This window comes from Herpailurus yagouaroundi, unplaced genomic scaffold, assembly GCF_014898765.1.
Source record: "Herpailurus yagouaroundi ecotype Mexico unplaced genomic scaffold, PumYag 141, whole genome shotgun sequence".
NCBI classification, from domain to species: domain Eukaryota; kingdom Metazoa; phylum Chordata; class Mammalia; order Carnivora; family Felidae; genus Herpailurus; species Herpailurus yagouaroundi.
In genome coordinates, this window is record NW_024412396.1 from 43,934,784 (window position 1) to 43,962,323 (window position 27,540).

The following is a 27,540-nucleotide window of genomic DNA, read 5'->3' on the forward strand; positions in this document are numbered from 1 at the left end:
TTAACATCTAACCACACTTGTGACAAGACGATGCTGATCTCCCCGGAGGGAAGAAGACCGATAAGGGGCTTTGGGAACTGTGTCCCCTGGGCTTGTCTCCCCAGCCCTGCCTCCTCCACCTACAGGGTCTCCCCCTGTACCGGGGCAGCCCCCCATTCAGAAAATGGCCGCAGGGCACCAAGGGTGGGCCTCAGAGCTGCTGCAGATCTCACAAGCCCCCAGGAAGCCTGCAAAAGACAGCTTTCCCCTCAAAGGGCAGGATCCAAACACCCTTCATTCTGTCATTACAACTTCTCCTAAAGCCCTCTCATTATCAGGTGCGAGACCAGCTTCGGAGATAGAAATAAAGGCCACACAGACATCCCTGACTTAAGGGAATCATGGTTCTAGTGACTGGAAATCCCAGGATTCAGATCCTAGCCCTGCCACTTACCAGCTGCAGGACGCCGGGTAAACTACTAAACCTCTCTGGGCCTCGGTTTCCCCATCTGTAAAATGGGGACATACTGCCCGCCTCACAGGGTTGTTGTGAGAATCTTATGGGTCAGTGCATGGGAAATTCTCATCCCGGTGCTTAGATGCAAAAAGCTAAGCAAGGTGCCAGGCACGCATTAGAAGAGCTACTTCGTATGACTCCTGTATTAGTATTATTCACCAGGCCCCCACGGCCTATTAACAGGCAGAGGTGACAGTGGAGCTTGAAATGCAAAGAAGGAATCACAGAGGCAAGGCCAGATTCAAGAGACAGGCACAGACTGGCTCCAATTGTCTTTGCACCATTATGTTCGTCTGCCTGAGCTTTTCCGAGCAATGCCGCAGCCACAGCCTAATGGGTGAATGGTGCCCACGAGCCTGCAAATGCTTTCCATCTGGCCTCTTCTCTCAGAGGAAGCCAGCAATGCCCCTTCATCACCCCCAGCCTGCCCACACCCAGGGTGCTGTAGCCCGGCTGAGCACTGTGTCCTTGCTGTTCAGGGCTTTTGTCTTTTTCAGCCAGCTGTCAATTTCTGCTCACCCTGGGCACTAGGTGGTAGGAGCACTTGAGCCCCCACAGACCTGGGTGCGGATCTCAGCCTGCAGTATGCCAGCTTCAGCGTGTTATTTGACTTCTCAGGGTTTTGAGCCCCTCGCCTGTAAACAGAGCTAATGCCTCCTACCTTGCTCTGAGGATGAAATAATAGTGTGATGTGAAACAAACAAACAGCTGGCACAGGGCCTACAACCACCGTGACTATGTCAGGGGGTGGAGCCTGGAACACCCCCACAGCCACAGAACCGGCCCAACCCTGCCATGGCCAAGAAGGTGCCATACTCGGGGGCAGCCAGCAAAGGCATGACCAGCACCCCCGTGCTCCCAGGAGGGTGAGGAAATCTGCCCCTCCCCAGTACAGCCTCATTCCCAAGACCCTCCTTGGGGGTGGCCAGTGCCTGGGGTGCCACGCAAGGCAAGAAGGAAAGAGAAGAGACACGGGGAAGAAAGGAAGAGGCGAAGGAGCAGCCCCCATCTAGCCCTGGGCTGCCCCACCTCCACTGCTTGGCATGGCACCGGGGCTTGCAGTGTCAGGGACCAGAACCCGCAGCATTTACAACAGAGCGTGCCCACCATCCTGGAACGCAGTCCCCTCATCTTACAGGTGAGGATCAGGTGTGGCTTGTCCAGCATCGCACAGCAGCCCCAGGCACAGCTCTTATGAACGGACCACTTCCGGGTTCCACAGGCAAGTGCAGGAATGTGTGTGTCAGAAGAGAGGTATTTGGGGCCCAAGGAGGGTGGAGACCCAGTTCTATCTCTAGTGAGGAGCTTCCGGTCTGCAGTCAGGGAAGGCAGCTGGTGCTCGCTGCCGAGCAGAGGGAACCTGGCAGGGAGGGGACAGCCAGAGCAGTTGGCGAGGACAGTGCGCTCTGGCCAGGCAGCCCTGAGTTCAAAGTCTGGAACACCACTCAAGAGCTGTGTGGCTTGGGGCAAACGGTTTAATCTCACCAAAGCTCCGTTTCTTCTGCAAAGTGGAGATGAAAATGAAATAGTACTTGCACTTGACAGTGCGGTTAGGATGACTGATATAATGCACGTTACGGAATTAGCACAGGGCTGGGCATGTAGTAAGCGTTAGCTGTTAATGTGAGGACCGGCACCGCTCATGCCACCAGCGCCACCTGCACCTGTCCCTTGGCTCGTTTCTCGCTCCCCTCCTCAGCTGTAATCTCAGGAGCCAGTCCCAGGAACATCTGGGTACAAGGGCAGCCATGCAAAGGACCCACCTGTCATTCACCACCTCCAACCTGGCAGAGGACAGCTGCCATCACGTGTGAAACTCACCTGAACTCGACCACCCGCACACTAGCCAGAACCCCAGCGGCTCCATCCATCTGCCTTCAGAGCACAGAGGCTCACGCTGCCTGTCTGTCACCAGGTGTTTGGAGCCCACCCACAAGTATGACCTCAGAAGAGGGTTTATATGTGCCTGGAATAAACAGTCCTTACCAAAACCAGCCCCACAAGGAATGAACTCATGGCAGAGCATCCTTGGACAAGTCAGATCACCATCGTGGACCAGTCTCTTCATCTAAGTGGGGAGGGCCAGGTGACGGTATAGTTCCCTTCGGGCTCTGGCATTCTGTGACTTGATTTCTTCAAACTGCTCCAGAAGAAAGAAGGGCTAGAGCTGGGTCCTGGGAGTAAACAAAGTGGAAGACAAGGCTGCCTATTGACACCAGTCCCTTGGGCAGATTCCAGGCTGAAATCCTTGCTCCCTGGCTCCGCTCAGCCTGCAGTCTCTCCTACCTCACACCGATCCTGTGACCCAGATAAGCCTACACCAAAGACGGATCGATGATGAGCAGCCCACCTTGCAGTGGGCCCAGATATTCTCCCCACCCCAGGACCACACCTGGAGCACCCAGGCTAGAAGGCAGAGCTAAGAGACCCTTCACCAATCCCAAATAAGGCTGCCTACCCTCCACAGGCACCTGGCTTCCCACATGGCCACACCCTAAGCAGGCATTTCCAGAATAAGAGAGTGCATGCAGATCCCAAGACACAGAGCACCACCGGATCCCGTAAGGGAAGCTCATTCACCGGGCCCCACCCACACCCTCCCTAGAGGGTAGGAACAAATTCCTGACAGCTGAGGACACTGAAGACTCCTAAAGATAAGAGTCCGTGTATGAGCAGAATAGTTAGTTTCAGGGCCAGGCTGGGAAGCCCAGGAATCAACCTCAAGATCACCTCCAGAAGCCCTTGGCTCTACTGAGCAACCCCCATCAAGGGGACAGAAACACAGAAAGCTGGCGTTGGCCCCAGACTTTAGAGATCATCTCCATGTGCTAATCCAGGCAAGGCATTTCCAACACCGCACTCCCCCCAACCCAGTCCTCTCATTTTATAGGTAAGGATCAGGTGTGGCTTATCCAGCATCACACAGCAGCCATAAGCAGCTCTAAAACCAGACCTCGGGTCTCCTGTGGGCCTGGTACCCGAGGCACAACTGCTGTCCTTGTTCCGAAGGGACAGAACAGGGTCCTCCCAGGCAGCTCTCTGGACTGATAGCTCAAAGAGGACAGTTTTTCCATATCTAGTCCTTTCCGAAATGCCACCCACCAGGGTCCCAACAGGAAGGGAGCAGGAGGCAGGTGGACCAGGGTCCTGCTGGGCCCCACATGCTGGGGAGCTGGGGGGTCTGAAGGTTCTGTCTGGTTCCATGCCCCGCCCGCCCCAACCGGCTGCTGTGGCTAAAGAGAGCAGGCTGCTGACGTCCGCCGCCAAAGAGAGAACCCTCAGTGCTGGCGCTGGAAGGTTTTATTTCCTTTGAGGCCCCCAAGCCCACATAAGAGGACCAGAAACTCCCTAAGATTTTCTGAAGTAGGGGCCGTAGCCAAATCCAACAAGGGCAGGGAACAGAAGGACGTGTCAGCATGGCCAGTACCTCAGGAGAGGAATCTGAAGTGGGCCGCTGGCCAAAAGAAGAAAACACACAGCTGGACTGCCTGCCAGGGAGCCGGGGAGGGGGGGTGGGTGCGCTGGCTCCCGGCCACCCTGCTTCGGTCAGACACCTGGGAGGGGGTGTCAAGCAGCATGGCAGGGCTGAGGTCATCCTGAGCTCGGACCCCAGCTCAAGCATAAGGCCAGCTTCCCTGGCCTCCTCTGGACTCCGGGGCACACTTCTGAGGCTGCGAGGCCAGCCTGGGCTCCCTCTGGGACCTCAATTCAGCCCCATCACCAAAGCGGCCCTTGATGCCTTGGACTATCGCCACCCAACACCTCAGCATCCGCCAGACATTTCCGGCTGGACTGTGGCTGCCCCACCCCCTCTAAGGCACCCATGGTCACCGCTCAGCATATCTAATGTTTGGTGAGTACCTACTGTGTGCCAGCAGGAGGCTCCTGAGGAGTCGCCCTCGCAGGGTACAGGAGCACATCTCCCACCCCAGGTCCAGGCCCCCCCACCCCCCACAGAGAAAGAACGCAACTTCCCCTTATTTGGGGGGGGAAGAGGGAGGAGGCACTAGGTACTAAATACCAGCAAAGTCACCATCTACATAAAGACCTCTAGGGCAGATTGCAAAAGTAGCCCCAATGCTTTCCCTTGCCTGTATCTATCTTCTTTGCGAGTAGCTTTGCAGTGCCCTCACACTTGTTAAAAATACAAATTCTCAGGCCCCACCCCAGACCTATATAAACCCTGAGGATGGGGTCCAGCATCTGTATTTTAAGCAGCCTTCTGGGTGATTCTGATGCAAGGTCAAGTTTGAGAACCACGCTTCTAGGCTTCAAGGCTCTGAGATGAGGTGGCCTGAATGTGTCTGGATCCCGGTGGCACAGCCTTCCAGGAGCCCCCTACTAGGGAGGCTCCCTCGAGACCCCCAGACCCACCTCCAATCATCCAAGGAGCCCCAAGTCATTCACAGATCAGTGATATCCCCTGAGAACCCTCCAAATGTCCTCAGGGCCAAGAGTTTCACAACAATGCCCAAAGCGACTCTGATGAGGACTGCCAAGAGGCTGCCAACTCGCCTGTCCTTTCCAGCTCCCTCCTGCCCATCCTCTACCCAGGCGCTAAGTGAGCGAGGCAAGGGCTGAGCGGCCAAGAGCCAGCAGAGAAGGAAGAAAAGGCCAGAGCCAGGAAACCAGGCATGGACAGGGAGACATAACTGGAATCCCACTGGCTGCCCCCCGGCCCCGGCCAAGAAGGGCTCAGCTGTGGCTCCCCACCTCTGCCTCTTCCAAAACTCTATGTGCAGAGAACGACTGACTTCCAAATGTTGCAAGATACCACTGTGAGACATAAAATGCAAACTCATTTAGAAGCATTCCCAAATTCACAGTAGCTTTCTGTCATTACATATTTGCTTCATCAAGAAGCAATAAAAGGACAACTGCTATCCTGGGAGGAGAAAAACTGGCAAAGCAGTGAGCCCCTAGGAAGCTGACTCTTGGAGCCCCAGGAAGAGGGCAGCGGGCAAGGGTGTAGGTCCCCCCCCCCCACCCAGGAAATGGGAGCCAGGTGCCAAAAACACATGTGGGAAGAAAGAAAAGAAGAAACTGAGGCTGGCTGCTTCTGCCCTCCCTCCTCAAATACCAGGGAGTCTCCGAAGCCCGAGGGGGCTCATGGCAGCAGGTATAACACAGAGAGCCACCTGCAGCCTCCGGTCCCACCTGCCATCTGTAAGCCACTGTGCAACTCGGACAAGTCCCTCAAGTCCCTCAGCCCCTCTGGGCCTCAACCTTTGTCTCATCCACAAAACAGGGCGGAGCCAGGCCAACCTCCACAGCTCCAGGCCACAGGAACGGTGTGGGCAGAAAGAACAGCCTGTGAGCACGCTGCTACATTGGGTATGACACCATTTATGTAGCTTTTTTTTTTTTTTTTAATGTTTATTTATTTTTGAGGGGGAGAGGGGAAGAGAGAGAAAGAGAGAGAATGAGCTGGGGAGGGGCAGAAAGAGAAGGAGACACAGAATCCGAAGCAGGCTCCAGGCTCCAAGCTGTCAGCACAGAGCCTGACGCGGGGCTCGAACTCACGGACCGCGAGATCATGACCTGAGCCGAAGTCGGACGCTCAACCGACTGAGCCACCCAGGCGCCCCCATTTATGTAGTTTTCAACAGGCACAAAGATACAGACAACTACACAGGCAGGAGCTGTATAAACCAACGTTGAGGAAAGAAAACACCAAATGAGGGACAGCGGTTAATTCCAGTGAGGAAGGGAACAGCATTGGGGACAGGAACACCAGAACCCTACCTCTGCCTATTAAGGCCTTTGTGAACTGGCCTCCAAAGCAGAAAACCTAGAGAAACAGCTGTAACCAACTGAGCCTTTGCAAACCTTTCTAAATTTCATTACCTCCAGCTAAGCCATCGCATAAGGTGTTGCAAAGACTAAATGAATTAATATCTGGGAAACACTTAGAGTGTGCGTGGCCCACGGCACAGAACTGGGCTGGCACGTGCTGGGGGCAGGCTGGGGGTGGGTGCTCAGCTCCGCTTTCCCTGGGCCTGGGCCTAAGCTGGGGCCTTCCGAACTAGGGGCTTCCATGAAAAGGTAATCAGGGGCCGGTCCCGAGCCTGACCCCCCTGCGCCCGCTGTGGCCTTAATGCTTTTGCCAAGCACCCCTAGTAGAGGAGCTCCAGACAGGCCCACTGAACTGAAACCCCAGAGTGGCACTCCTTAATTTTTTGAAAGTTAATTATAGAATGAACCTCTCAATTAACTATAGCTTAAGACAAACAACAACCACAACAACAAAGTGGCTTTCACCTGAGACGAAAGTTTGGGGAAACATCTAAATTAAAAAGAGGCCTCTGGGCTTCATGCAGGCAAAGCTACCTCCCAACAGTCCCAGCCAGGATCCAGGATAAAGGGCAGGAAACCGGGGGTCTGGCCCCGCTTCCCCTGCTCCGGGAATGCAGGATTCATGAGCCGCCTCCTCCTGGTTCCCAGAGCCAAGCCTGGAAAAGCACTTCGGGTTCCTGGAAAGAAAGGCCTTTCCGAAAAACGGGGAGCTCTACTGGAAAGTGCCATTATGTATTATCTGGAGGATGTCTGCGGCGTTTGAAAGGGAGCCACTCCTCTGCCAAACTCAAATCAGTGGCCAAAATCAACAGGGGGGCTTCTCAGAGCCAAAGAGGCACACACGTGTGCCTGCACTCACACCGACACGCACAGCCGTGCTCACACAGCCGGACAGACACTGCTGTCAGGACCACAGAACCTCCATAAAGTTGCAGCCCCCCTGCAGACGCTGCACTGGGGGGCAGGCGGGGACCCTACTTCCTGGTGTTGGCACTTAGAAGAAGTAAAAGCCCCACTTCCGTCCGTTCCCAAGCCACAGGCTGTGTGGCCATTCCCACGCTGGACACAAGGAGAAAAGAGAGTCTGGCTGGAACAAGCCCCCACCCACCCGAGCACAAGGCTTGCGGCCTGTCCTCCAAGATGCAAAGCCAAGTTCCATGAGGAGACCTGTCTGAAGCAGGCCACCCACCTTGACGTGCCCCCCCACCTCCCATCGGTTCACCTACAGACGATCTGAAAATAGAGCTCAGCATCACTCCATTCTGTTCCCATCCGTTTATAATCAGCTTTACAGATGGCTTTTAAAAAATAAATCTTTGGGCCCATAAAAATGCTCCCCTGCAAGCCCCGGCCGGGCCTCAAATCACAGCCCTGTGACTGGGCTCGGAACAACCCCATAGTATCAACCACCAAGAAACAGGAAAAACAAGGTAGAGAGGAGGCAGCTTGTCAAAAGCTCCCTTCCCCCAAGGATCGCTTTGCCACCATCAGCTGAACCCCCCCCCCCCCCCCCGGGGACTCTGATTTAGACCCTGAGACGAAAGGTTCAACCCCGGGGGCCAGCGAGGACACTGTCCTACCCTCTGTGCCGTCCTCTGGCCTGGTCCACAGCGCGGAAAAGCCAGAACGGCTCACTCCCAACAACCTAAGCCTCGCCAACTTTCCCTCACCAACTTTTTACCAGCCTCAAGGCTTAAACAAGAACCTCCAACTTCACGTTCCATGTGCACGAGCTTTCAAAAGCAAACCAAACACCTCAGCTACCTGGTTCAAAGCCTGTTGTTCCCCTGGTGACCAAACAAAGGGAAGATGAACAGGTGAGGCTGCAGGAACAGAGGAGGGACATGGCTGAATCTGAAAGCAGGGAAGCCAGTCCCCAAAAGCTGGAGTCAGCTCTTACAGGGGCCACCAGGGACACCTAGGGCCCTCCAGGTTCAGGGGACCTGAGTGTGTTCCCGTCAGTTATTCTTTAGATGTGTAGAAATATGACTAGAACGCTCCCCTTCCTTTTCAACCGAGAAAAGTAACTTCAGAAAGGTCCTGCTCACCTGGCTTAGACTACAGACCCTCCGGTCAAAGACATGGATTCAAAACCAACTCTACCCGTCCATTCAGGTTGCAGATGAGACCCTGGTAAAGTCACTGAACCTTTCTGAGCCTTATTTGCCCCGTCTACAAAATGGGGAGAAGGCCTGACAAGTTTGCTCATCATGATTAACGAAGAGAAAACCACGTGTGAAAGCATAAATATTAAAAATCATGAATCATGGGGCGCCTGCCTGGCTCAGTGGGTACAGCGCATGACTCTTGTTCTTAGGGTCGTGAGTTTAAGCCCCACATTGGGGGTGGAGTTTATTTTTAAAACATCATGAATCATGTAATGAGTACTTGATTATATAGCACCTTTAATCGTTCCTTACGATTTCATTTATATAAGCCTTGTCCCTCAAAACATAAACTACGGAATAGCAAAAGGTTTGTCCGTTTCTAGTGAAGGGTCGAGTTCCAAGATCAGTGTGCCTGGGTTCATGCATAACCTGGCTTACTAGCTGTTTGATCTTGGGCAAGACACTTGACCTCACTGAGTCTCAGTTTCCCTGTCTGCAAAAAGGAAAGTAACAGTACCTTCCTCAAAGGGTTGACGGATGGAGGTAATCCAAACCATGCAACCCTCAAACAGTATGAACTATTATTATTTGGGGAACATTCTTACCAAATACTGGTTGGTTGGTACAAAACAGTTAATCTCCTTTCTAGTCGTCCTTCTCTCACCTTCTCTTTCCTTTCTGGGAGGTGGACAGTGTTTACATTATCTCCTATCATGGGTTTGGGAAATGCTTTAATTTTTTTTAATGTTTTTTATTATTTTTGAGACAAAGAGAGACAGAGCAGGAGTAGAGAGAGAGGGAGACATAGAATCCGAAGCAGGCTCCAGGCTCCGAGCTGTCAGCACAGAGCCCAACGCGGGACTCGAACTCACAGACCGCGAGATCATGACCTGAGCTGAAGTCGGCTGCTCAACCGACTGAGCCACCCAGGCGCCCCAGGCAATGCTTTGAACCAAAACGTAAAGTTCCCCTTAAGGACCGAGGGTACCTTCATTCCCAGGCCCTTCTTGCTCTGCAGTCATTGAGCATGTTATGTCTCCAAGCTCAGGATTTTCGTCTATCAGGTGTGAGCATCCCACATCCCTTACAAGGCTGTTGTGAATGTTAAACGGGGCCCATCGACAGAACACATCTACCATACAAGCCATGTGCAACGGGGGCTTCTCTATGGTTCCCCCACCATTGTGAGAGATGACAGGCCTGGACACGACCCCAAAACCTCTCAATAAAGAGCAGACACCAGCCCAAAAGTAGCCCGCTACAGCCAAGGACCAAGCAGGCAGTTTCCAGGGTAACAGCATCCTCTGCACCTACTCCGGATTTCCATCCCCAGCTGCTTTTAATTCTCTTCCCGCCTCTGTAGTGGGCTAAGTCACCTCTTCCCACTATTGCTAGGCAACCCTGAGCACAGTGCAGCTGCCTCCTGGGGGAGGACCGCGCCCCCCCCCCCCCCCCACTTCTCGGGACTGGGGAAAGCTGCCCCACGTGGACCCCATTCACCCTGGGAATGGCAGAAGGTGAGAAGCACTCCCAGACCAACAGGGTCTATAGGTGCAGGTGCAGTGGGGACTCCATCTGGGGGAAATGAGGAAAGCCACCCCCTCCTTCCCCACCCCAGCCTTCTACTTGCCTGGGCTTATCTGTGATCCATTCTTAAGCAGTCTCCAAGCACAGGGTCACATCAAGCTTTTTATGAAAGCTGCCCTCTTGATTAGCTACCTCTTGGGCGGCTCTCCCACTCACGCACCATGAACCTGGATCCCCGACCTTAGAGTAAACGGTCAGCAGGAGAGAACAGGTGGACAGACACGAATGAGGAAGAGGGACAAGGAGGCAGAGAGCACCAGAAGCTCCCGTGAGGTCCCTTAGCTTCGGAGGTGGGAGGACGGGTAATTGTCATTTTCTTCTCTGTATTACTTAGCATTTTCTGGGGCTTTTTACATTAAATTTTTAAATGAAGATGGAATTATACCATAAAAGTCATCCGTTTGAGTGGGTTTTAGTATATTTAGATACATTTAGATTATATTTACATATATTTTAGTGTATACATATTTAGAGGAAGTTTTAGTTTACTTAGTATATAGTTTTTAGTGTATTCACAAGGCTGTGCCACCATCACCACTATCTAATTCCAGAATGTTTTCATCACTGGGTTTTGTTTCTTGTATATGTCTTCTCTGGTCAGTGTTCCAGACACGCAAGCATCTCTCTCTTTTATAAGCAGCAAAGTGGTGAGGAGGGAAATGCCGGAGCCACACTGCCCACCTCTCACGGGCTCTGTGATCTTGGAAGTTATGCAGCTGCTCTGAGCCAGCTCCCTCATCCGTAAAATGTGGATAAAGTGCCCACCTCACAGGACTAGATGTGCTAACACAACACAGAGTCCCTGACACAATGCCCGATACTTAGCCTGTGCTCAGAAAAGGTGAGCCACTATGGAGATCACGAGAAAAAGAATTTTTTTCTTTTTAAGTACAGCTCTGCTCCCAGCTCCGGTCCCCGGGAAGATGACTGTACCCAGGCTATTGGGGACTGCCATCAGTTTTGCTTATTTGTCTGGGAGGGCTGAATGGGGCACCCAGAGTGGGTAGGCTGGAGTCATGACTATCGCCTAGGTGGCTCTGGGCATCACTACACCAGACAGGGGCCCACTGTGTTGAGAATCTGCCGGATAATCCCCAGCCAGGAAATGGGAGCAGGGGCTAGGCAAGGCAGAGAAGACAGCATCTAACTAGCCCTCTCTGTAAATGTACCCCCTACCCACTGAGAAGGAAGGCTTCTGGGAGCTAGGACTTGATGCCTAACCTGGGACCCAGTGAGAAAACTTGATGGTTCAGAAGAAGGTGGCTGGCTCAGCTGGTGGAACATGCAACTCTTGATCTCAGGGTTGTGAGTTCGAACCCCATGCTGGGTATAGAGATTACTTTTAAAAAATCTATTTAAAAAAAAAAAAAAGGAAGGTGGGCTTCCAGGGTGACTCTGAGCCCTGGTTTGCTGGGTCTCCTGCCCCCACCGCTCCCAAGGTCCCCTGAGCCTCCATCAAGGCCAGGTTTGGGCAGGTAGTGGTGCTTAGCAGGATACCAGTGCCTCAGCAGTGAGACAAAACCCTGGGCTGAATCAGGAGTCCAATCAGGGGGCGCCTGGCTGGCTCAGTCAGTGGAGCATATGACTCTTAATCTCAGGGTTGTGAGTTCAAGCCCCACATTGGGTACAGAGATTATTTGAAAATAAAATCTTTAAGGAAAAAAAAAAGGAGTCCAATCGGGCTGACCCACAGTGGCCAGGACTAAGGAACTCAGCCATGACCCCTTTGGGGAGCTACAGACTAAACTGTCTAAACCAGCTGGTGGGCTCCAGGACCTCTCCAGGGTCATTGGTGAGTAACTGAGCCCAGCTCCCTGGGCCCTTGCAGAGCTGTGTGCCCAAGGAGCAAACACAAAGGGGAGAAAAGTAGGGCTGGTGGGGAAGGTGCCCTGAGACCACAGCCCCTTGGCTGCACATCCCGTCCTAGAAAAAGCTTGGGTAGGTTACACGTTGGGGCAGCTCAGGTGGGGTTAACTGGCTGGGACAGTCCCAACAACACCTGCACAGGTGTGGGACTCTCGAGCTGTACAAACAGACTGACCTCTCAGAAAGGTGAGAGTTCAGCTCTGGGAGGGACAAAGCTGACCGGGAAAGAAGGACAAAGGATGAGAACAATGGGAGGGGGTGTTCCCTAGCCTGCAGCAGCTTACACATCATTGCCCTCTGGTCTGCCCTTCTAGCCTTCTCCTTTCTCCTACTGCCCTACCCTCCTTTACACACACACACACACACACACACACACACACACGCGTGCACACACATGCACACACACGCACACACAGCCCAGATGTCAGGGAAAGGGGAGGCTTCCCAGCAGCACCTTCAAATCCTGCCTGTCCTTCTAGATGCAACTCAAATGCCATCAGCCCAGGCAGCAGTGCTGGTTCCTGCCCCACAGAGACCAACACCACATCTCTGGCCATTTGTGGCACTGCCCGGTGTGATTTCTACCTTTCCAGTTCCCTCTCCATCTAAACCATGGGTTTTCCACGACCCCAGGTGGGTGGAGCATTGGATACCCAACAGGGATTCAACCAATGCTCACTGACTGAGTCTACCAAGAGAAATTACTGATGTTCTCACACTAAGAAGGGACCAGAAGGTAGACGAGCAGAGACATTGGCTCTTCTCTAGAGATACCCAGCAGCAGATCTCATGTCTCAGACTTGGGCCACCCCGCCCTGGTTCCAGACCCACAGGAGGCACAGGGTCTTGTGTGACAAGTCCTCAAGCCAGGCTTATGGTTTGTGGCCACTGGCCAGGCGCCCAGCCCCAGGCCTTCCTGGAGGAGGAAAGGGGAGACCCAAATCCCAACCACAAACAACAAACTACAAGACACCCCTTTGGTTTGACCTCTTCACACTTAAAACTGCCCCACAAGGAAGGGCCCGGGGGCCCAGGCCTCCTCCCACCCCACCCCCACTCCACGGAGCACAGCCTTAGCAGCCCCTTCTCAAGAAAGGAGCTTCAGGAAACAAGTTTGCTCCTTTTTCGTTTGAAAAGGCTGGTGACCAGGGACCTTGCAAGAGCCTGCTAGCCTGTCACTCCTACAAGCCCATCTCCAGTGACCAACGGCTCCTGGAGATCTCATCATTCCTCAAAACTGGACAAGCTGGTTCTCAGGAAGCTCCAGGCCTTCTCACATCTGTCCCAGGGTAGGCTGGGTGGCAGCCAGAGACAGCTCCCTGGGGCAAAGCAGGGCTGGTAGGCTACTGGGAGGTTTGAGCAGGGCCTAAAGAATGCCCTCAGCTATTTGACTGTAGGGCCTGAAAACACTCTAGGCTTTATTTTAGTTTAGTTTAGTGTATTTCCTTTACTTTAGTTTAGTGTATTTTTTAAGTTTGCCTATTTATTTTGAGAGAGACAGCAAGTGTGAGCCGGGGAGGGACAGAGAGAGGGAGAGAGAGAACCCCAAGCAGGCCCCACGCTGTCAGCACAGAGCCCAACTCCGGGTTCAAACTCATGAAACGTGAGATCATCACCTGAGCTGAAATCAAGAGTCAGTCGCTTAACCGACTGAGCCACCCAGGGGCCCCCAGGCTGTCTCCTTTAGAAGACACTCATACTTTGAGGTCATTTTACCTGTACTGTGACCAACTTACAAAGCTTTTGAGCACGTCACATCCATTTGTTTCTCCTGGATACCCAAAATGTAGGCAAAGGGTAAGCAAGGGATTCTACACCATTCTATAGTGAAGGGACTGAGCAATCAGAAAGGTCAAGGGACACCGAATGAGCCAGAGACGACATCAGGGTCCGAGGTCAAGGAGAACACAACTCCATACACTCCTAGCCAACTAGGAGTGGGCTCCTTCTAAGATGGGTTTATATACTACACCTTATCTCAAAGAATACAGGGTAAAGGCCACAGAAACTCTGGCTCCTCAAAATAGTTAACATGCATTTTTATTGAGCACATGCTGTCAGGTGCTGTATTAAATTCCCTACACACATTACTTGGTTTAAACCTGCACTCAACTAAATCGGGCAGGAGCGATTATTAGACTCATTTCCCCAATGGCATCATCAGGCACAGAGCAGGTAAGTGATCCCCCGAGGATCACATAGGTAGTCAGTGGACGGGCTGAGATTTGAACCCAGTGTGCCCAGAGCATGTCTAGATACAGCCCCAGGATGATGCCAATTATTTATTCAGTGTTATTTCTTGACCACCTACAGGCCTAACCCCGCAGGAGGCACTAGGGATTCAGCAGAGAACAGGACAGACTGAGCGCTGGGCCCATGGCCACGGGCATGGAGTGAAGCAGGCAGGAGAGTACAACAGCGAGGGGTAGGAGGATGGGAACAAGAGCCAATTCTCTCCTCCTGGACATTTTACTTCCACCAGGCATCAGTTTGGTTTTTGCAGTCCTAACCTCCAAGGCAGGTGGATGTCCTGTTCCTCCCCATGTAAACCCCTCCAAAACAGGCCTCCCCTCTCTGCAGGCCTCCACCTTCATCAGTGGCCTTGGCTAGCTCCTGTGATGGTCCTGCAGACCAGCAGTGAGTACAAACAAGGTGGTACAGGGCCACCTGGGTGGCTCAGTCAGTTTGGCGGCCGACTTCAGCTCAGGTCACGATCTCGTGGTCTGTGAGTTCGGGCCCTGCGTTGCGCTCTGTGCTGACAGCTCAGAGCCTGGAGCCTGCTTCCAATTCTGTGTCTCCCTCTCATTCTGCTCCTGCTTATTCTCTCTTTCTCAAAAATAATACACATTGAAAAAACATTTAAAAAAAAAAAAAAAAAACACAAGGTGGTACATATTCCTGTGACCTGGAATGATGTGGGTACAGACCCCGGAGCAGGAACTATTTACAACCACCTTCATTTACCTGCCAGGTGAATGCCTCTGTTTCAACACCATTAGCTCAACAAATATTGATTAAGTTACATATGTTAAAAAAAAAAAACAAAAAAAAAAAAAACCAGGACTGGCACCTGTGGAAATCCACATTAAACCAGAGCCTCCAAGATTTAAGAGAGAAAATAAAATTTAACAACCAAAAGCTGCCATTTTACAAATCTTCGTCAACCCAGCAGGTGGAGGTATTAGCTCCTTTTTATGAATAAGGAATCGGAGGCTGAGAGGTTACAGTAACTTGCCCAAGGTCACAAGCCTGAAAGTGTAGAGCCAGGATGCTACTCAAAGCCCATGCTCTTTCCAGCTTGCCTGGCATCCAGCAGGCCTCGCATGAGGGTGTGGGTGAGGGAAAAAACTGGGGGCTACGGTCATCTCGAAAAGACGGGCGTTCAGACCTGCTACCTTCTAAAAGGTGGCTTTAGAGCTCAGCCTCAAAGATCAGGAAGATTGTGAAAGCCAGCAAACTCCCTAATCCACTGCATTTTATGTCTGGAGGCAGGGAGTCAAGCCCCAGGAACGCTGCAAGAAAGCATTCTTTGAAGAAGGGACAAGCCACGGCCAACCAATGCAGGTTTTTGAGTCATGCCTCCTGCCTGCACAGACTTCTACCTGCATCTGCATCGGGCCTAACCATTCACCAAGGAAGCGCTTCCTACCACATCACTTAATCTGATGCCCGTAAGAGCCCTGGGGATCGGCAGGGCAGGGCAGGGCAGGGCAGGACGGGAATGTGGCCCGTTTACCGAGCAGGAAACAGATCGGAAGCACCTGTCTGTACCATTCAGCGCTCTATCCTCAGCCCTTGGAACTGGGCCTGACAGAGTAGCTGCTCAAAGTTATGTGTTGAATAGTCTAATAAAAGCTCAGAGAAGTGAAACGACTGGACCAAAGTCTCTCTTGTTGTGAACACACCAGGGCTAAAAACAGGGCCTTCTGCCTCCCACCCAGAGGCCTTCGTATCCTGCCGCACTGGGTCCTCCCACCCACCCACCCGCATACACTCACTCTGCTGCCTCCATCTGCAATGGTCAGCCTCCTCTGTCCACCCGTCTGCTCTGATCCCACTCAACTCTGACCTCCCACGATCAGCAGGGAGGCTGTCAAAAGCAGCCAGTTACTTCAGATCCGATCCCCCACACCTAATACCACTTCCTTATATACCTACCACCCCGCTGAAAACGAGGTGAAATTTTCAGACAAGTTCACCGAGGCCCATGCAAGGTAACAGAATCAATGGCAGGCCAAAAAAAACCCCTTGGATTTTCAAAGTGAGGCCCGGAGCTTGTGCCACGCCCCCCCGACCCCCACCCCATCAACCCACCAAAGCACGGGTTGACTCCCCTTGGTCCAGAGATCCTTGTAGGCTCTGGATGCCAAGCCCAGCTTTCCTGCCTTCCTCGCCACCAAGGGACAAGTGAGGGGAAGCTTCCTGCCCCTGACATGGCTGCATTCCAGTCCCATCATGCACCATTTGGGCCTCGGGGCTGGTCACTTCTCCCTCTGTCCCTCATTTCCTCAACCTCAGGTGTGCCAGGCTCACATCAGCCAGAGCCAGCTCTTAGAACTGTTGAGTCTGCCCTCCAGATAACCACATTTCCCAGATGACCCTGATCCCACCTGGCTACCCAGAGGCCTGGTGCACACCCCCACCACCCTGATCAGGGGTTTGTGAGTCTATATGTGTGTACATACACACAGACAAATAGAAACAATACAATTTTCCTCCCCAACTATATCTAATGTATTCATTCATTCGATACCAGGGAATACTGTGAGTAGGTCCAGTGGCAACGCTGAGGAGACAGGAATTTCTGCCCCCCAGGAACTTCATCCCACAGTCCTGTCACTCCTGCCGCAACTAGGCATACAGTAGGTGCTCAGTAAACAGGAATGTCTCTTCTACTCCCATGGAAGATCCCAAGACATCCACCCCGCTACTCCCTCCCCCTCCTGTCCAATTTAAAATCTAGTCTCATGAAGGCCTCACCCTGAAATTTAAAAAGGGCCCCCTGCCTTGGCCTCTTGATAATCTCCAAATTACCACTCCATTTCTCAGCTCCACCAACAGCCCGAATGCCCCAGGAAATAAGCCCCCAGAGTGGGGGGCTGTCACAGCCTCTCCCTGCAGCTCCCCCTGGGGGGCCAACAGGAAGAGGGGGAGGGGTGTTTAAGCAACTGCCACACTGCAAATAAGTCAGCTGGAAGCCGGGGACCTTCTGCCGTTGCCCTATAGGGCTGGGCCCAGCAGAAGCCTCCGCCTGGGTCTCAGGTCGCCGGGCTTTGAGGAAGCCCTTTGTGCGTGTGTTTTAAATTACCTCTGCTTGTCTGATGAAGTGAGTAAAAAGGGCGCCGATTCAGGGCTTAGGATTCCTGAGTGAGCTAATACAGGATGCCTTTGGCTGAAAAAAAAAAAAACTTCAGTCGGCTCCCTAAACTCCCCCCCTTTTAAGTTTAAAAAAGGGAATGAATGTTACCATTTTTGGACATGAGCGTTCTCCCTCAAGCCCAGCCCTAACCGCACTATCCAAAGGGACGCGCCATCCTGTCCCCCCCATTCCCAGATCTGCGGGGGGGGGGGGGGGGATGAAATGAGGAGGGACCGGATGGGAGCGGACAGCGGGGGAGGGGGGAGAGGAGGGTGTTCAGGGTACGTGGCCGCCTGGGGCAAGAGCTCACAGCGCGGGCAGGAAGCAGAGGCAGGGTTGGGGCACCCTCCTCCCCCTCCCCACAAGAGTGGTTTCTGACCTCTTCCTGCCGCCGGCCACTGTGCCCAGGTCCCATCGCCAGCTCTGAGCCCAGCCCCCGTGGAGGGTGCGCACCCGGCACACCTCGTCTGGGACTCTTGGGGAAGGTGGCTGAGCAGGGGCTCCCCATTGACTGACCCCAAATATCTCAGTAAACAACCTCTTGCCCTGGAGCCCTTCAACTCAGATCAAGTTGCCCAAATTCGCCTTCTCCCGAGAATAAGCGAGGGTCGGACTGGCAGGACGCAGACGCAAAACCCCCATCTCCGCCGGCAGCTGAGTTAAGCAATAAAACGGTTGGTCGTCCTGACCCCGCCCCCACAGGGCCAGCTGGAGAACCCGCTTATGCCCCCCCCAGTTTCCTCAGCCGCAACCCACTCCAGCAGGTCCACCTCCAGGCAGACCCGGAGGCGGCTGCCAACCCCTGCGGCGCCCGCTTTCCCCTCGGCCTGCGGGCTGGGGTTGGGAGGTGCAGAGTCGCGTGCAGCTCGCCTCCTGCAGGTACGGAGCCCAGGGTGGCCCAGGAAGCGCGCGGCCACCGCACGCCAGATGGAGAGGCGGCCAGGGGGCGGGGAAGGGAAGGGAAAATCGATCCGGAGCAAGCAGCCACCGCGCCACGGCTCAGCCCCAGCCTCCCAAGCACCGCCCTCCACCCCCTGCCCACGCGGGGACGGTGCGGCTGCAGCCGGGTGGCCTGAATCGCGGACCCGAAGGCGACCTGCCCGCCGGCGGCCCCACCTCCCCGCGCTCGGGCTCCGGCGTTCGCGGGCTCTGGGAAAGGGGCTCTCCCGCTTCCGCCCGCGTCTGTAACCCAACACCCCACCTCGCGGCGGCCGCGCATCCCCCGCCCCCGCTCGTGCGAGCCTGGAATCCGTTCCGAGCCGGGAGCGCGGCTAGCGGAGCGGGCCGGGCCGGGGTGCTACGGCGTGCTGGGGCTGCTGCTGACCTTTCTCTGCTGCTTCTCCCAGGCCGGGTCCAGGAGCAGGTCTCGATCCCAGTCCTCTTCGGGCTGCATGTAGTCGTTGGTTTGCTGGGAATCATAATGGTCCATGATGGTGCGCGCGTGCTACAAGCTGGATTTCTTCCTCCACCTTCTCTCGGGGCGGCGGTGGCGGCTGCTGCTCCTGCCCCGGCGTGGGGAGGGAGTCGGGCCGGACTGGGCTGGGCTGGCGGGGCCGGGCTCGCTCCCCTGCGCCCGGTTCCGCCGCGGCGCTGCTAGCGGTAGCTGCTGCTGGTGGCGGTGGCGGCGGCCGGCTGCTGGAGCTCGCGGACTGCCTGCCTGGGACCTAATCTCCACGCACAGTGAGCGAGGCGGACACACTCGCGCTGCGGGAGCAGAGGCGGGCGGGGGCGGGGGGAAGGGGCAGAGCCCTCCCGAGGTTCTCCATTGGCCAGGCCGAGTTGCCCAAACTTCCCCCCATCGCCTTTCATTGGGAATTCCTGGCATCCGTCAGCAGGGCCGCGGCGCATATAGGTGGACTGGGCGGGCCCCCTCCCGGCGCGCACGCCCCCGCCCACTCCCCGGGTTCCCACTCCCCCGCCGCTCATGTGACACCGGCTTAAGCCGAACGGGACCGAAGCCGGGGGACGCCTCCCCGAGCTGTGGGACCGAGCGGCAGCGCGCCCCGGAGCCCCAGTCGCCGCCTGGGACTGGACACGCTCCCCGCCCGCGGGAAGGCGGCGAACTCCGGCGCGCCGGCCTTATTGCTCCCCCGACGCGCTCCAAACCCCAGGCGGCCCGCGGCTGGAGAAGGGAAGCGAGGAAACCCGGAAAGCGTTTCATTTCTCCTTCCCGGGGTCCGGAGAGGTCAGCACCCACGGAAAGGGGGCAGGGAATGCTGGAATGGAAAGGAATTTCCCGGGAATTTCTTGGCCATCCCTCCCGCCTCCGCCCGGCCCCGCCCGTCGCGACCGGGCAGACCCCTGCCCTACGAGAGAGAGCCCGTATCTTGCCACTGAATGGCACTCGGGAGCCTCAGAGCTTTCCCGCCTCGCCACCGGCTCCTTTCTGGCCCGACCTCGGTCTCAGGGGACCGCTCTGCCTAGGGGCTTCCCGGGCAGCGCCTACGTCCCCCAACTTTCTGGGATCCGCTGTCGTTCCCCGCGGGCGGACGGGCCGGATCTACCCTCGTATACACCTGGGCAGCACCCTGAAAACTGGGACGGAGGGCCCTGAGTGGTTTACCCACTCCACGCCCCGCCCCCAACACACACACCTGACAAATGGGGAGACCGAGGCTCAAAGAGTTGGGTTCGAAAAGGGATTTAGCAGGTTTTCAGGACTCCACAGACTGACCTGTAACCTTAGGCCTGATAAACAAAGCCTTATTGTTATTGGAGGAAGAAAGAGGGCGGGTTTGGCTAAACACCTCTCACTTCTTGGTGCCTGCCTGGGCTTCCTTCCCCAGGCCTAGTAAGGAGGGCCTAAACACACTGCCCCAGCTGTGACAGATACTGGGAAGAGGCAGCCCTGACCTCCTGGTGGGTTCCTCTGAGGGATCCCAGGCCGAAGAACAGTAGGAGCAAGCAGACCTCCGACAGGTCATGGGCATGGTGGGGCTTTTATATTGGTGCCCTGAGGATTAGCTGAGCCAACTCAGGGACTCCAGCGTGTCACCCCAGAGGGGAGTGAAGGAGTTAGAAGAGTGCATTGCCAGGTAGGGCCATGAATTAGGATACGTGAGAGGCCACAGAGGGAAAAGGTGAAGTGCCTCCGACTCTCAGAACAGCTAGCTGATGCTGCTGTAAGCCACTATCTGTTGCGCTGTCACTCCCTGTATCAGTAGTCAACCTCATGTTTCTGCGAGTGTTACCGGTCAGCGGCCAGCACTGTGCCTGCCACCAGCCCCTGGCTGAGGAAGCACTGCCTCGGAGCCAGAGAGGGTAGATTTATAGACTATTTTATAACCATTTCTGAACTATGGCTCTAAACCTAACATAGAGGATAATATCGTGCTGTAGCCATCCATTCACTCAATAAATATTTGCTGAGCACCGTCTGTGTGTCAGGGGATGTGCTAGATGTTATGTATATACAGATGAAAAAGACACAATTCCTTCCCCATGCAGCCCAGCCGAGACAGGTACAGAAACAAAAATATACTGCAAGGAGACAGCTCTGACCACTGAGCCTAGCAGGGGAAGGGAGGCTCCAGGTGGAACTTTTTGGAGTAGGTGAAATTCAAGGGAGCCTTGAAAACAAGAGTCAGCCAGATGAAGAGTGTGGGAGGTTATTCCAGGCAGAAGGAACGGTGTGAGTTAGTACATGGGGGCAGGAAACTGCAGGGTATAAAAGGAATGCCTAACATTTCACTGCGGCTAGACTAGAAATCCAAGGCCAGGAGGGGCAAGAGATGGGGCTGTGGAGATGGGCAGCGGCCAGACCACGTAGGCCCGGTGCACCGTGTGAAGTGTGGATCTGAGGGGAATGAGGCTGTACAGAAGCTTTGAGAACCAGGTGCAAAGCAATTGCAATAATCCGGGTAGGAATGGCCCCTTAGTCCATTTGGGCCGCTGTAACAGAATCCCGTAGACTGGGTGGCTTCGACAAGAACATTTATTTCTCAGGGTTCTGGAGGCTGGGAAGTCCAAGGTCAGATTCGGTGTGGTGAGAGCCCACATCCTGGCTCCTAGACAGCCATCTTCTGTGTCCTCATGTGGTGGTAGGAGCTCTGCCCTCATGACACCCACTCATCCTCCTAATACCATCGCTCTGGGGGGTGGGGGGGCAGGATTTCAACATGTGAATTTGGGCGGGACATGAACTTCAGTCTCTTGCAAATGGAGAAGAGTGGATAGACAAGAAATACCTAGAAAATAAAACTGAGTGCCTCGGAGTTTCAGTGTGAGAACAGAGGAGACTTTGCTGCTCTTGACCAATGTCCCATATGGAATAGACCATGCAATTTATCTAGAATATCTTAGGTAAGTTCTACTATGAGATGAGGGCTGTCTCTGCCTTACAGAGAAAACCAACCAAAGCTCAGTGAGGTAGCTAACTAGCCCCATATACACGTAACACACATACATGTGACACCTAAACCCATGCTTTGGCCCCAGTGTTTCTCAACCCTAGGATAGTTTGACACCCTCCTTCCCAGGGGATATTTGGCAATATCTGGAGACACTTTCTAGTTGTCACAACTGGCGGGTCCCTACTGGCATGCAGTGGACAGAAGCTAAACATCTGTTAACAAGCAGGACAGGACAGTCTCCCCACAACATAGAATGATCCAGCCCGAAATATCAACAGTACTAGGGTTGAGAACCCCTGCCTTAATTATTGGTTTCTAGTTTGGATGATCTGGTGAATGGTGGCAGTACGACCAACTGACAAAGAATTTCAGATTTGGGAATGGAATCCTGGATTGAACGCATGGAGCTTGAAGGGCTCGGAGAATGTTCAGATTCGGTGGTCCAGCAAGCAGGTGACCGCATGGCCCTGACCTCAGAGAAAACAGATCTGAGAGTCATCTGTGTACAGGTGGTATTGACCCCATGTGACCACCCATGAAGAATAACGAATGCCTAAGCGCGACTGGGAAGGGACCACGGCTGAACCAGGAGAAGCAGCACTTGGAAGGAAGTATAAAGAACAAGGTCCCCTGATGGAGACAGAGAGGAAGGGGTCAGCAGGAACACAGAGAGTCTGGCCCACTCTGTGTCATAAAAGTCAAAGGTGTGAAGTTTCAAAGTGAGGGGAGTCAGCAACATCAGACATACAGGAAAATAAGGCTTAACGAAGTATTCTTTGCACGTGATCATTGAAAATTCACTGGTGTCCTTTGCCTGTGGAATTTCAATAATGTGGCCAAAGCTGTGACTTTAAGAGACACTAGTCAGGAATAAAGGACAAGAGTGAATATAGAAGTCCCAGAGGGGGGTCCAAAGGAGGAATTTTTTTCTTTGAATAGGAGAAACTTGAGGAAGGATTCCGTTGAGAGGAAAGAACTGAAAAGGCAAGCAAGTGAAAGGTGAGAGGTGGCACAGTTTTGAGGAGACAAGACTGTGTGGGTTCAAGGGTGTAGGCTGAAAAGATGGGCCCATAAAAAGGGCAAAGGGGGTGTGCCTGTCTGGCTCAGTCAGTAGACCATATGACTCTTGATCTTGGGGTTATGACCTCAAGCCCCACATTGGGAGGACAGATTACTTAAAACTAAAATCTTGGGGCACCTGGGTGGCTCAGTTGGTTAAGCGCCCGACTTCAGCTCAGGTCATGATCTCGCAGTTTGTGAGTTTGAGCCCCGCGTTGGGCTCTGTGCTGATGGCTCGGAGCCTGGAGCCTGCTTCAGATTCGGTGTCTCCCTCTCTGCCCCTCCCCTGCTCATTCTCTCTCTCTCTCCCTCCCTCTCTCTCTCTCTTTCTGTCTCAAAAATGAATACACATTACAATTTTTTTAAATAAAATCTTAAAAAAAAAAAAAAAAAAAAGAGGAAAAGGCCCTGGTGCTCTGAGTGGGGGGGTGGGGGATGAGGATGGGCGAGGGTGTCCAGAAGTGAATCTCAAGAGGGTACGGGAGTGGGTTGAAGCAATAACTGATGATCTTGGTCTTCTCAATAGGGAAGAGGCCCCGCAGGGTGGACTGAAGGTGTGGAATTGACCGGTCTTTCCGTCCAGGACTCACTGGTGGCCATCACACTGTGATACTAGTTCCATATAACGCCATCTCCCACAGAGAAAACAGAATTACTAAACATGCTGATTTTTTACAGATACTAAGGTATATGCGTGTTTCTAACATCCATTCTTTTCCTTCAGTCAGGGTATAATGTACAGTAAAATGCATTGCCCAAGGGTGCTAATCTTCAGCATACAGCTCAGTGAAATGTCTCCTGGGTCTACACCCATGAAACTACTACCCAGCTCTAGATAAAACATTCTCAGCACCTCAGGTTTTCTCATGCCCCTTCCCAATCTATACTCCTGATCCACGTTGGAAGCCATTATTCTGACTTCCTACCCCCAGTGATTGTTCTCACTCGTTTTTGCACTTCATATACATGGAATCATACAGTGTGTATGCTTTGGTTTCTGGATTTTTCACGCGATTTCATGTCTATGAGATTTGTGTGTGTGTTGTGTATTGTATCCATAGCTCATTTGTTTTTGTTTTTTTCTGGTTTTGCTGTGTAGTATTTCACTGTATAAGTATATCCCAAGTAATGTATCCACTCTCTTGTTGACGGGCACTTGCCTCGTTTATAGTTTGGAGCTACCATACGTAAGTGCCATGAACATTTCTATGTGTGTTTTTGGTGACCATATGCATTCATTCTCTTGGGTATACACCTAGGAATGGATTGGATCATAGGGTGGGTCTATATTTCATTGTAGTAGCTATTGCCAAAACACTTTTTCAAATTGACGGTAACAGTTGACTTTCCAGCAGCAAGGTCTGAGGAATTCAGTCATTCCACATCCTCTGACTACAAGCTATTGTCAATTTTTGTTTTAATTTTAGCCATTATGGTGGGTGAAGAGTGGTCTCTTTTTATGGGTTTAATCTTGCCATAGGCTTATCAACCTTTTGAATAAAAAACTTCCATTCTTGCTGCCATTAATAGCAATTGATTCTTAATGTATTAGCTCCTTGAGATAAGGAGACAATGGCATGTGTATTGTATCGATTTCACCAAATTGAATTCATTCAACAAATATTTAGCAAGCAATTGCTCTATGCCCTGCACCGTGCTGGAGAATAAAGATGCAAGAATGGTCATGTCCCTCTTAGAATAGACAGTAGATGCTTAATAAATATTCCATGAATAATTGTTTTTCGAGGCTATTCAGCCCCTAGTAGGAGCTGTTTTGTTTTGGACTTGTTTTGGCGGGAAGCCATGGCCATTTCATGTGACGTTTCAATTAAAAGTTTAAGAAAAAAAAACAGATTTTTTTTGAGAGAGAAAGAGAGAGAATGGGAGAGAGAGAGAGAGAGAGAGAGAGAGAGAGGGAGCAGGGGAGGGGCAAAGGGAGAGAAAGAATCCCAAGCAGGCTCCTTGCTGTCAGCCTAGAGCCTGACTCGGGGCTCAAACTCACCAACTGTGAGATCATGACCTGAGCCAAAATCAAAAGTTGGACGCTTAACCGACTAACTCACCCAGGTGCCCTCCAAACAGCTCTTTAAAAACAAAACAAGGGGCGCCTGGGTGGCGCAGTCGGTTAAGCGTCCGACTTCAGCCAGGTCACGATCTCGCGGTCCGGGAGTTCGAGCCCCGCGTCGGGCTCTGGGCTGATGGCTCAGAGCCCGGAGCCTGTTTCCGATTCTGTGTCTCCCTCTCTCTCTGCCCCTCCCCCGTTCATGCTCTGTCTCTCTCTGTCCCAAAAATAAATAAACGTTGAAAAAAAAAATTTTTTTTAAACAAAACAAAATCACTGGGGTCATGTGGGCAGCCAAAATGGAGTGAGGTAAGATCATGAAGGAAAATTGGAGGATTTATCTGGGAAGCAGTCCTGACTCCTCTCTTTCCAGAGGCTCAGCCTCTTTTGCCCCTTTCCCATTCATTCTCTGCATTTCTCTAGGTGCGATGACAAAGGAACCGAGATCGAGGCCAGAATTCTTGCCATTCTTGCCATTCACTGCCATGGCCAGTGGCCATGAACTGAGGCTCAAGAAGTTTGCTCAAGTCATGGCAGGGCAGACAACATTGATGTCCCTTCAGGCACCAGTCAGGCCTTTCCCTGGATGGGAGATCTCCTGACTCAGCAGCAACAGCCTCTGAGACTAGCCGAATCCACCACCAGCACTGCAGACAACTGTTTCTGCCCCAATCTAGTCGGTAATGAGTCACCCAGAAAGCCATAAGTGCTTTGCTATTGAAAGAACCTAGGTCTGGAGTAGATGACCCAATTTCCTTGGAAAGAAGAAATCATGTCTATGAGTTCTGGGAGTACTTATTAGGCACCTACTCTGTGCCAGGCAGAATTCTAGGAGACCCACAGAAGAGCCCTATTCCTCCCAAACCTTCTGGACTAGCTGCGGCCAAACAATGGGCTTCCGCCTCTAGAATTCATCATCCAAGAATCCATCAGACACTTACTGACAGGCTGAGAGAATAGAAATGAATTGGACTGCCACATGAGGTGACATAAACAATGTAGAGTACCAGCCCAGTGCCTGACATGCACCAGGCCACCTAGATGCTCAGCAGTTTCTTTTTCTTACCCCACTATGTGTCATTCATTGGCCGTGCAAGTCCCCATGAGGAAACACAAAAAAAGCAGCATCTGCAAGATTCTGGAAAGTAAAAGCTCTGTGGACCTCCCAGCCCAGAGTTCTGGGGATTTCCTTCAGCGTGACCCAAATCTCTAACCTTACACCCTAATGGTCACGGGTTCCTTATTGGCTCTTCCTAAGAGAACTAAGGACAGTAGTATTTGCAGAAGGCTAAAAGGAGGGAGGGAACTCACCATGGTTTCTTGGGTTCCTGGCTCCATAGGTCAGAGATCTCAGTTGCATTGCCGGTCCCAACAGCAGTCTAATTTATGCACGCCTTTGTCACTGAATTCCCATAGACACCATTTATGGTTGTCTCTCTAATATATATCATATATTTTAGCGTTCTCTATTGTGCTTTTTTGTCCCCATGTTATTTCCTATTGTCACACCCCCACACAGGGCCTAGAACACCATAGGTGCTCCAGTTCAATCTTTGCTGAATGAAACAATGCGTTAGGCAAATTCCATCTCGGTGCCTCAGTTTCCCTCATCAACCTGTAGGAGGCCCTGGAAGTCCAGTCCTTTGCCATAACCTATGTAAGCCTTTCCTAAGTCTTCTGACCACCCAAGGAGCCAGTGCTGGAGACACGGACGTGGCCATCTAGCTCACATGCCTCAGCCAGCAGCTCCCAGCCCTCACCAGGCCTACCTCTTCACCACCAGGGAAAGATTGTTTGCCTCTAGGCCAGCTCCTGCCCCTCCCACTACACGCGGCTCAGGGGAGGAGAGAACACAGTTTCCCTCTAGCAGAATCTCTAGTAAAGGACAGGCCTAGAGCACGCAGCAGTTTGTTTCCATGCTCTGCCTCGTTCTCGGGTCTAGGTGCCAAGTGATGGAACATCTGGCCTCTCTGGTGCCCTCTTTTTCATCTTTTGGCATAAATCTTTACCCCAAATTCCAGAGGAAATCCAGGCAGGACCCTCAGAAGTCTTCACTTCCGATTATTACCCTGAGATGGGTTCTGTGAGCAAGAGATAGTCATGCCTGCTAAGCTGCCAAACCTGAGTCCTCCAAGGAGGGCCGCGAGCTCCCCCAGCTACCTCTAGTTCCCAGCAAATCACAGCTGGGAAATTCCTGTTGAGTAACACACGCCCCTGCCCCGTTTTAGGAGCCGGCAGGCAGAATCCGGGGGAACGCGTTGCAGGGAAGTCTGATTAACCTCAGCTTCCCTCTCTTAGCAACTGGGTCCCACTGGTCTCCCACAGAAGCTGAGCCCCAGAGGCCTGCCCAGGGTGCTTCCTAGAAATGAGAGAAAAATCTTCTGGCAGCAAGGTAACCTCAGAAGAAGACTCGGGGCCAGGAGACCTGTGCCCCCCGGGCTTTGGTTTATTCACCTGCAAAGTAAGAGGGCTGGACTCACCAGATGGTGGTTAAGCCCTGAGCCCTACCCTAAGAACATCTTTCTCAGGCTCCTTCTCTATATTGCGATGACAAGTAGGTTTGAGTCCAATCTTGAATATAAACAAATTCCTCTAGGGGCGCCTGGGTGGCTCAATTGGTTAAGCGTCTGACTCTTGATTTTGGCTCAGGTCATGGTCTCACGGTTGTGGGATCCATCGACTGAGCCCCCGCATCGGTCTGCGCACTGAGTGTGGAGCCTGCTTGGGATTCTCCTTCTCCCTCTCCCTCTGCCCCTCTCCTGCTCACTCTCCCTCTCTCTCTTTCTTTCAAAATAAATAAATAAACATTGACAAAAAAATAAGCAAGTTCCTCTATAAAAGATACAGCGTCTCAC

At 52.9% G+C, this 27,540-nt stretch overlaps 2 protein-coding genes across 8 annotated transcripts in view; one reads left to right on the plus strand and one right to left on the minus strand.

Annotated features, from left to right (window-relative positions):
* The window catches only part of ACTN1 (actinin alpha 1), a 95,402-nt gene extending 76,735 nt beyond the window's left edge, over window positions 1–18,667 (minus strand). For 2 of the 3 annotated variants that reach the window (XM_040477509.1, XM_040477507.1), the window contains exon 1: window positions 18,537–18,667. In XM_040477509.1, the coding sequence (XP_040333443.1) occupies window positions 18,537–18,641 (105 nt within the window). In that variant the 5' untranslated portion in view covers window positions 18,642–18,667. The remainder of the gene's footprint in view (window positions 1–18,536) is intronic. The other variant, XM_040477510.1, reaches the window with a different exon arrangement.
* LOC121031965 (translation initiation factor IF-2-like) lies at window positions 17,760–26,159 on the plus strand. Of its 5 annotated transcripts, none has more exons than XR_005791012.1 (4): window positions 17,760–18,091; window positions 22,504–22,563; window positions 23,150–23,309; window positions 25,109–26,159. XR_005791012.1 is itself a non-coding variant. In XM_040477512.1 (4 exons), the coding sequence occupies exons 1-3, from the start codon at window positions 18,640–18,642 to the stop codon at window positions 23,187–23,189; spliced, it is 858 nt and encodes a 285-aa protein (XP_040333446.1). In that variant the 5' UTR covers window positions 18,638–18,639; the 3' UTR covers window positions 23,190–23,309; window positions 25,109–26,159. The 5 variants fall into 5 exon arrangements, 2 of the variants coding, with proteins under 2 accessions (XP_040333446.1, XP_040333445.1); XM_040477512.1 differs by lacking the exon at window positions 17,760–18,091 and adding an exon at window positions 18,638–19,397; XR_005791011.1 differs by lacking the exon at window positions 22,504–22,563 and having other exon boundaries at window positions 17,768–18,091.
* The last annotated feature ends 1,381 nt before the right edge of the window (window positions 26,160–27,540 follow it).

Excerpts from the sequence above, each read along its gene's own strand:
- LOC121031965 (XM_040477511.1), top strand. The coding sequence starts at position 18,640 with ATGATGGTGCGCGCGTGCTACAAGCTGGATTTCTTCCTCCACCTTCTC.